Genomic DNA, 10,721 nt, shown 5'->3' on the forward strand with positions numbered 1-10,721 from the left:
TGACAGTGAAGGCAAAAATTGTAATATGCTTTTGAGATTGGATGCATCTGATTCTGATGTTTCTCTTATTCAGAACTTTGCTGTTTTAATACAATTTCTCTTATCACAGAAATGAGGGCAAAAGAATGCATCAACAAGGATAGCAGGAGCAATTGATAAACAGTATGTCGCTACAAAAAAGATTTACACAGAGCAGCAGCAGAATTAACAACTAAGAAAGACAACACAAGGCAATGTTTCGTTGCAGGATCCACGAGTTAGTACTTCTTCTAGTGCATTGGTGCTGTTTTAAGGAACGAACTCAACAAAAAATTTTGTCTCTCGCCAATTGTTGAACTGTTTACGTACATCTTCCTTATCAGTGGTAATCGTAGTGGCAAGCACGGTGAACAATCAGCAGATTCGTCAACATCCGATGCATTTGAGAGCCTCGTTTGATGACGATGACGAAAAAATAATTTTTCTATGAGACAATTTCTGATTGAATTGTGTATTATTTTATTGTCGCTGTTGCTTCATTCCTTTATTTTTTATTCGAAAATAGATAATTGTTGTCTGTTACAATTAATCGATATTTTCCCAATTTTTTTTAAATATTTAGGTCAGGCAAACAGTTTGTGTTTGTGTGTGTGAGTGTGTGTGTGTGAGTGCGTTTTTGTGCGTGTAGTTTTTGATCAACCAGCAAATGCAAGGCCGGAAAAACTTTTTTTTATCGAACTGATAATGACAATTTTTACTCTATTGTGATTCTTAAAATCGCGAAGAGAAGAAAACAAAAATTAGTTTTTTTTATCTCTTGACTTTTTGTGTTTTATATAAGTTGGGCCAAATTAGATCGAGCCTCAATCACAAAATCATTTTTATTTTCGCCAAAAACACTACTTACTTCAGTATTTTGTCTTCTACTTAGGGTTATTTTTACCGTCGCCTTTTCCCAGGGCAAAAATTAGCAGCAGCAGTAGTAATAGTAGTTTTGGTGAGATCAAAGAGACTGGGAGGCTGGAGCTGATGTGGAGTCCAAATGGAACTCTTTCTGTTGTACGAGACAAGGCTCTGACGATGTATTTGTTCGCTGAAAAGAGTTTGGTATGTATGCTTGTTGCCTTGTGTATTTTGCTGCTGTGCCTAAGATCTTCCAATTGTGAACAGAAGACTGCTTATTTTAAATTATTATTTTTTTTGCTACAGTTCCTTACTAACAGTTCCAGTTTCGTAACAGCTATCATTCATTTGCAGGAGACAGCGCCTTAGGTGAAAAAAAACATACACAATAATTCCCCAAAAGAGCGAATCTTATGTGTCCAACCAAAAACCTAGCAGAGCTCTATTGCGCTAGACCTCAGTCTTTTCCGAATTGTTATTGAGATTTCATAAAAGAACATTTTGGTCCTTTTGATTGATCTCTCGTCCTCTTGTCCCAATTTCATGCCTTTTTGCATTTTTGTAACAGACGAGAGTATCCACAAAAAACATCAGCGTCGTCGTCAAACAGAAAAAAACTCCAATTTTTTTTAATCCCCAGAGCTGCAGAAACAGTCGGTCACAGAAAAGTGGACGGGTTTTTCAACACCCCAACACATCAGTTACAACTAGCAAATCAGATCACATAATTTCACAAGAAACCAGTCCAGACAAACTGCTCGCTGCGCTGAAACTAGAATAGGAAATTTTAATATTATTGCCTCCTTCTTTTCCTCCTTCTGCCAATGATAAATGACGACGCAGCAGCTCGAAAAATTTGACTTTATCCCTGCAAATTATCTTCAACAACAACAACAACAGGAAAAAGTTTTCAGGACTCAAGTGAAGGAAATGGCCTTCCACCTCAACAACAGTTGCCAAAAATTAACAAAGAGGCAAAAAAGGAGGAGCAGCAGGAGGATGAGAAAAATGTGCTCCTTGAAGAACATATAAATTTTTACTGCATTATCAGCCAGTAGCGCCTTCAAAAACTAACTAATGCGCATATTAATTATCTTTAATTTAGAAAACAGTCAATCCGACGTCTTTCTTCTCACGTCTGATAAAACAACGAGAAGTGGCGGGGTACATCAGCAGTAGCAGTTAGTGATATGACGTCAAAGATTATGTTTGACAAATTTTGAAATTTTTGCCAATAAAGGATGAAAAAATCCTACCAATTACTAAAACCTCTTAAGATTTGATTTCGCTTAAAAACTCAGCTGACAATTTCACACGAAAAATTACGCTCCAAAATTTATAAATGGCAGCAGCAACAAGAACAAGAGACGGGCGTATAAAAGAGGCCGCCGTCAAATGACGACTACGAACACCAAGAACAACAACAACAACAACAACAACAACAACAACAACAACAACAACAACAACAACAACAACAACAACATAACTGACAAGCGAGTAGCCGAGAGCAAGACGAAGCACACCCATCGCAGCAAGTTTTGCAAGAGGGCTTTCGCGCAAAAAAGCTGAGCAATTTTTGGAGTTTTCATCCACTTATCCCAAAATCAAGCAAAAGATTATCAAATATAAACGTCTGAGTATTGGCAGTTGAGGCATTAACAATATTTGGTCCATGGACAATGCCGATATGGATAAAATTGCAAACCAGATTAGTGTTACAAAAAATCGCTCAGTTGAAGTTGATGTCTTGAGTCGATACCTGAGGGTTCAACCTAAGAAGAACAGGTTTGCAACAACTGTGGAAAATGGTTTTCTGAAAAAACTCAATATTGATGACCCACTGTTCAGATTTAAATATGGGTAGACCAAGAAAGTCGTTCAAGTGTGTAAACGTTGTAATATAGCATGAATAAAACAAACTGAAAATTATCATAAATACAGCAAATTCCAAATCTGTGTCGCGAAAGGTTTCATTAAAAAGCTAAAGAGTATATTATACATATATTTGAAAAAATTAGGAATTTTTTTCACAGTTTGCGAAAATTTGAAAAAACTATCAATGCATGTTGAAACATCTCAGCTAAAATTTCGCCTAATAACGTTGAATGAAACTATTTCAAAAGATTGGTTCAATTAGGTTTCTCCAACGAGTTAAAATCATTCAAAAAGAAAAGATGAAAAATGGTGTGAGAAGCAGCAGATAAAACAGAAAATTTTAATTGAATGATTCAGAGCACATATCAGTTTAAACGGATATCCCATTGCAAAAAAAATCACAATTTTACTGACGAGGTCAATTTAATTAAGTTCGTATCAAACCTTTGAAAAGAAATCACCAAGTCACTTATGCTCTAAAAGACAAACTGGAGAAGAAGTTTTGGGAACTTTCTACAAAATGAAGCTCGTTACCTACAAATTTTCTGATGACCGCTCACGACGCCCCCACTTGATGGCAGTCAAACAAAGGCATACATTTATTCAACCAATTGTTTGATTTTTAAAAATTTACAATTCAGTCGTAGTCAATCGAAGATCTGTCTGTCGGTCTGTCTGTCTGTCTGGCTGTTCCGAATACTTGATGTTTAGATAATGAATATCATTTCAGTCACATAGAAAAGATAATTAATGGATGCTGGATCATGGATACGAATTAAAGGATAGGAATGATAATTATTAGGGATGGAAGCTGGTTCTGAAGCACCGCAGTGGATACGGTAGTGGATTAGGCTCAGCTAACCGCATAGGCTTCAAATCTATTGCAATTCATTATGCTAAAAATAGGTTATCCTAGTGACAAGAAATTTTTATCAGCCAATGCTGTTAGAAATGTTGGACGAACCAAAAGCGGCTATTAAATGTTAAGCCAAAAGCTACTATAAAAGATTTTTGAAGAGTACATTTAAAAAACAAGTAGGAGAAGGAGCACGCCATGTCGAAGCGTTCCAAAGACAACAAAAAAGAAGGTGGCCAACTGACTCAACAAGCGCACCATTTCTACCAATTAAAACAAACTTATAGGCTCATCAAACGAACAAGAGAAAAGCAACCAGGAAACAAAGCAGACAAGACTTTTTTTGCCAAAACTAGTCGATAATGCATCGCGATGAGACGGTAAGGAGGGAGAGGACCCTCAAGTTCTTTTTTTCACATCTGAGCCCCCTATATGGGTAATTCGTTCAACCCTTGGTCAACAAAAAGCACGGGATGACAATGGAAGAATTGTGGCTAACTTCTTATAAAGATCGTTCAGTTTTTTTTACAGAAGCAGATCAATGAAAAAACCGGGTACAAAACAACAGACGGATACGAGATCATCGTTGAGGCATGTGAGCACATTTGGGAGTGTGACTATCATACCTTAGTAACAGATCTAGATAACAATGATGACAACAGCACAACGCTTTCCTCTTCTAAATTGCCGAAATCGATTGTTTCTAAAAGCGCCTACTACACACCTTTAAGTGCACGAGATGCATTTGTGGGCGGTAGGACTGAAAACTTTTGCCTTCATTGGATAAAATGAGATATAAATCAACACTTTCGTTACGCTGACATTTGTTCTCTTTATCCCTAAATTAACGCAAACTGTTCCTACCCCGTTGAACATCCATTGGAGATTTTAATTAAACCTGTTTTTGCTGAGATAGGAGCAAAAAGGAAGACGACAATTAATTTACGCTTGATCTGAGAACCTTCGATCAAAAAATTATACTGAAAGTTCCCGGCTCTAATTAATGTCAACCGAGAAGTTAAGTCGAAGATAGAATCTTAAAAACTTTTGGTTTGGAAGCATTAAAGTTCGTCTTGCCGCCGGGTAATCTAATGATACCTGTCCTCGCTTTCAAGCTTTTCTTTCATTTTCAAATAAGCTGCGTCGAAGAATCTGCTGTTAACAAAAAACGCCAAATCGTTTGTGAGACCATATTGCAACTTGAATACAAACATGGAAACAATCATCTCGACCGATCTTTTTGGGAATTTTTTTGTAACAGTTGAAATCAAATTTGCGTTTTTAAATGGCTATCGAGTATTAGATATCCTAGAGGTGTATTAAAGGAAACCGTGAAAACAAAAGCAGTTACCCTTTCAAAAAACATAAATTTTTTGTTGAAAATTAAAACTGAAGCAAGTAGACTTTTGCAGCATTTTGAACTCAACGAGGACTCAAGGTTGGATCCTGACAAAATTTGTTACATGAAGGTCTCCATTTCATTTCCAACCTTCTCTTGAATTTCTTTCGGGGACATCATAGAAAGAACGAAACATACAATATTTTAATATATCTTCAATTACATTGATGTTTTGGAACATTTCACTTCAAATTGAACAATGAGCACCACAAGAAGGTTAGATGCAAACCATGTCGGATATGACTTGATGTATCCACATTAAAAATATATTGTTTTTGCTGCTATTCTGTTCAAAAACCAATGTTTTGCAGGCTATATTTACAACGGTACATGCACGTACTGTCCTCTACAGGTACATGAAGCGAGTGAAAAAGACTACAAATATACTGTATTGTGACACAGACAGCATTTTGTACTTTGCTCAAACGGAATCGACGACGGGGACACAGAACAGAGACATCCCATTAAGAAACACTTCGGGGCATGACAGATGAAACTCCAGAAAACATTGAGTTTTTGAAATTTTATAGATTTTTGTTAAAATCAAAATAACTTCTCGCTGACTCTCTTTTTATTCGATCTGCAGCAAAAATCTTAATTTATTTTTAGTGCGATTCTTAATTACAATTTTCTCTCACTTTCAAATTGTTTGTCAGAAGGAATTTTGAGCTCGTTGCAACACAAAATTAACTCGTTTCATCTTCTTCCCAAACCCTACGCATAAAGAAAAAGCTGGTAAACAGACAGCGTGGAATGGTGAAAGAAAGATTTGGAAAGATTGAAAGAGAAAAGCATCACTAATATGATGGGCTCTCAATTTACAAGTGTTACACTTATTATATAAATCCCGAGAAGGATGGCGGCAATCAGTCTCATTATATTTCAGATGAATGCGAAGATCAGATGTGCAATGGCTTCTATGGTAAATGTCTTTTTTTCTTGAGTGGTCCAGAACACTTGGATCGCAATCAAACTGCCTTCAATCATCTATCATTTGCAATTTTTATTTTTTCGAATGGCATCAAAGCATGATTGTTCAGAATGTTACAGCACAGAGCGTCATCTATGATTTGCAAAAAGTTTCGAATATGGTCCGCGAGTTCTTCTATCCAAAAAAACGAGAAATAAGTCAGCTATATAAACAAGAAACAAGAAGACGGTTTGCCGCCAGAAACCGACTGGGAAGCAATCATGTATTTTTTTCAGTTAATTATAAGACTCTACCTTTTTTGTGTTAGTGGTTGTAATTGTCAGTCATCTATCCATATATCCAAATATCTCTTTATAAAATCGTCATTTGAATCTGTTTTTTTTTTCGTAGCAACCATATGATTGGATCAACTATCCACCATTCAGTTCAAACCTACTCTAATTTTAAAAATCTTCTGTTATTGTTTGACTTCATTGCTATGTTTTTTATTCAGATCATTGACTCTTATCACGCTTTCACCCCGAGATTTTGCCCGAGTGTGAGCGCAAAAAGCTGTTGACAGCTTGGTTTACGTAAACTGCCGTTCAATTTTGTAATTTATTGTGCGACGAGGACGAGCAAATAAACGACGGCAACGATTACATGTTAAGTATTGACAGTGAAGGCAAAAATTGTAATATGCTTTTGAGATTGGATGCATCTGATACTGATGTTTCTCTTATTCAGAACTTTGCTATTTTAATACAATTTCTCTTATCACAGAAATGAGGGCAAAAGAATGCATCAACAAGGATAGCAGCAGCAATTGATAAACAGTATGTCGCTACAAAAAAAGATTTACACAGAGCAGCAGCAGTATTAACAACTAAGAAAGACAACACAAGGCAATGTTTCGTTGCAGGATCCACGAGTTAGTACTTCTTCTAGTGCGTTTGATGCTGTTTTAAGGAACGAACTCAACAAAAAGTTTTGTCTCTCGCCAATTGTTGAACTACTTACGTACATCTTCCTTATCAGTGGTAATTAAAGTGGCAAGCACGGTGAACAACCAGCAGATTCGTCAACATCCGATGCATTTGAGAGCCTCGTTTGATGACAATGACGGAAAAATAATTTTTCTATGAGACAATTTCTGATTTCAATTGTGTATTATTTTATTGTCGCTGTTGCTTCATTACTTTATTTATTATTTGAAAACAGATAATGGTTGTCTGTTAGAATTAATCAATATTTTCCCAATTTTTTTAAATATTTAGGTCAGGCAAACTGTTTGTGTTTGTGTGTGTGAGTGTGTGTGTGTGTGTGTGTGCGTTTTTGTGCATGTAGTTTTTGATCAACCAGCAAATGTAAGGCTGGAAAAACTTTTTTTTAATCGAACTGATAATGATGATTTTTATTCAATTTTGATTCTTTTCAAGTCCTGATTGATCAATTGCTTTCTTTCGGAGAACTGGTCGACGACCGCATGTCGATGACCACCAAACCAAACGCCCCTGTAGCAAACCTTAACAACGCGTTGAACGCCGAGGAATCTAACTGGCAGTTTTCCGGTGATGTAATTGGGTGCTTGGCTTGTTGATATACTTGGTAATCAATAACCGTAGCAGCAGCAGAAGCAAAAAAAAACGAAAAACGGGAAGAAAAAAGTTAATTCCTCCGTTCCCTTTTGAGCCAAAAAATGTCTATGATAATGACAACGACAATCAGGACGATAAATGAAAATTTTGGTGATGACGACGACATTTTCTGTTAGTGGTTGTAATTGTCAGTCATCTATCCATATATCCAAATATCTCTTTATAAAACCGTCATTTGAATCTGTTTTTTTGTAGCAACCATATGATTGGATCAACTATCCACCATTCAGTTCAAACCTACTCTAATTTTAAAAATCTTCTGTTATTGTTTGACTTCATTGCTATGTTTTTTATTCAGATCATTGACTCTTATCACGCTTTCACCCCGAGATTTTGCCCGAGTGTGAGCGCAAAAAGCTGTTGACAGCTTGGTTTACGTAAACTGCTGTTCAATTTTGTAATTTATTGTGCGACGAGGACGAGCAAATAAACGACGGCAACGGTTACATGTTAAGTATTGACAGTGAAGGCAAAAATTGTAATATGCTTTTGAGATTGGATGCATCTGATACTGATGTTTCTCTTATTCAGAACTTTGCTATTTTAATACAATTTCTCTTATCACAGAAATGAGGGCAAAAGAATGCATCAACAAGGATAGCAGCAGCAATTGATAAACAGTATGTCGCTACAAAAAAAGATTTACACAGAGCAGCAGCAGAATTAACAACTAAGAAAGACAACACAAGGCAATGTTTCGTTGCAGGATCCACGAGTTAGTACTTCTTCTAGTGCGTTTGATGCTGTTTTAAGGAACGAACTCAACAAAAAGTTTTGTCTCTCGCCAATTGTTGAACTACTTACGTACATCTTCCTTATCAGTGGTAATTAAAGTGGCAAGCACGGTGAACAACCAGCAGATTCGTCAACATCCGATGCATTTGAGAGCCTCGTTTGATGACAATGACGAAAAAATAATTTTTCTATGAGACAATTTCTGATTTCAATTGTGTATTATTTTATTGTCGCTGTTGCTTCATTACTTTATTTATTATTTGAAAACAGATAATGGTTGTCTGTTAGAATTAATCAATATTTTCCCAATTTTTTTAAATATTTAGGTCAGGCAAACTGTTTGTGTTTGTGTGTGTGAGTGTGTGTGTGTGTGTGTGTGCGTTTTTGTGCATGTAGTTTTTGATCAACCAGCAAATGTAAGGCTGGAAAAACTTTTTTTTAATCGAACTGATAATGATGATTTTTATTCAATTTTGATTCTTTTCAAGTCCTGATTGATCAATTGCTTTCTTTCGGAGAACTGGTCGACGACCGCATGTCGATGACCACCAAACCAAACGCCCCTGTAGCAAACCTTAACAACGCGTTGAACGCCGAGGAATCTAACTGGCAGTTTTCCGGTGATGTAATTGGGTGCTTGGCTTGTTGATATACTTGGTAATCAATAACCGTAGCAGCAGCAGAAGCAAAAAAAAACGAAAAACGGGAAGAAAAAAGTTGATTCCTCCGTTCCCTTTTGAGCCAAAAAATGTCTATGATAATGACAACGACAATCAGGACGATAAATGAAAATTTTGGTGATGACGACGACATTTTCTGTTAGTGGTTGTAATTGTCAGTCATCTATCCATATATCCAAATATCTCTTTATAAAACCGTCATTTGAATCTGTTTTTTTTTGTAGCAACCATATGATTGGATCAACTATCCACCATTCAGTTCAAACCTACTCTAATTTTAAAAATCTTCTGTTATTGTTTGACTTCATTGCTATGTTTTTTATTCAGATCATTGACTCTTATCACGCTTTCACCCAGAGTTTTTGCCCGAGTGTGAGCGCGAAAAGCTGTTGACAGCTTGGCTTACGTAAACTGCTGTTCAAATTTGTAGTTTATTGTGCGACGAGGACGAGCAAATAAACGACGGCAACGATTACATGTTAAGTATTGACAGTGAAGGCAAAAATTGTAATAAGCTTTTGAGATTGGATGCATCTGATTCTGATGTTTCTCTTATTCAGAACTTTGCTATTTTAATAGAATTTCTCTTATCACCGAAATGAGGGCAAACGAATGCATCAACAAGGATAGCAGCAGCAATTGATAAACAGTATGTCGCTACAAAAAAAAGATTTACACAGAGCAGCAGCAGAATTAACAACTAAGAAAGACAACACAAGGCAATGTTTCGTTGCAGGATCCACGAGTTAGTACTTCTTCTAGTGCGTTTGATGCTGTTTTAAGGAACGAACTCAACAAAAAGTTTTGTCTCTCGCCAATTGTTGAACTACTTACGTACATCTTCCTTATCAGTTGTAATTAAAGTGGCAAGCACGGTGAACAACCAGCAGATTCGTCAACATCCGATGCATTTGAGAGCCTCGTTTGATGACGATGACGAAAAAATAATTTTTCTATGAGACAATTTCTGAATGAATTGTGTGTTATTTTATTGTCGCTGTTGCTTCATTCCTTTATTTATTATTCGAAAATAGATAATTGTTGTCTGTTAGAATTAATCGATATTTTCCCAATTTTTTTAAAATATTTAGGCAAACTGTTTGTGTTTGTGTGTGTGAGTGTGTGTGTGTGTGTGTGTGTGTGTGTGTGTGTGTGTGTGTGTGCGTTTTTGTGCGTGTAGTTTTTGACCAACCAGCAAATGTAAGGCGGGAAAAACTTTTTTTTAATCGAACTGATAATGATGATTTTTATTCTATTTTGATTCTTTTCAAGTCCTGATTGATCAATTGCTTTCTTTTGGAGAACTTGTCGACGACCGCATGCCGATGACCGCCAAACCAAATGCCCCTGTAGCAAACCTAAACAACGCGTCGAACGCCGAGGAATCCAACTGGCAGTTTTCCGGTGATGTAATTGGGTGCTTGGCTTGTTGATATACTTGGTAATCAATAACCGTAGCAGCAGCAGAAGCAAAAAAAACGAAAAACGGGGAAAAAAAGTTGATTCCTCCGTTCCCTTTTGAGCCAAAAAATGTCTATGATAATGACAACGACAATCAGGACGATAAATGAAAATTTTGGTGATGACGACGACATTATCCAACTGCAGCAACAAGAGGAACGAATGTGCGAACGAGCAAGCGAAGAAAAAGAAGGAGCAGGCAAAGAGAAAAAGACAAAAATTGGTTTTTCTTATCTCTTGACTTTTTGTGTTTTATATAAGTTGG

General features: G+C 36.4%; 1 protein-coding gene across 1 annotated transcript in view; it reads left to right on the top strand.

Moving 5' to 3' along the window:
* The first annotated feature begins 2,277 nt into the window (after nt 1-2,277).
* LOC134844985 (rhoGEF domain-containing protein gxcJ-like) overlaps nt 2,278-10,721 on the top strand; it is an 11,901-nt gene continuing 3,457 nt past the window's right edge. The window contains exons 1-3 of the mRNA XM_063861813.1: nt 2,278-2,379; nt 4,145-4,367; nt 5,324-5,364. Of these exons, the coding sequence (XP_063717883.1) occupies nt 2,278-2,379; nt 4,145-4,367; nt 5,324-5,364 (366 nt within the window). The remainder of the gene's footprint in view (nt 2,380-4,144; nt 4,368-5,323; nt 5,365-10,721) is intronic.

Source organism: Symsagittifera roscoffensis, chromosome 4 (genome assembly GCF_963678635.1).
Source record: "Symsagittifera roscoffensis chromosome 4, txSymRosc1.1, whole genome shotgun sequence".
Classification (NCBI taxonomy): Eukaryota; Metazoa; Xenacoelomorpha; order Acoela; family Convolutidae; genus Symsagittifera; species Symsagittifera roscoffensis.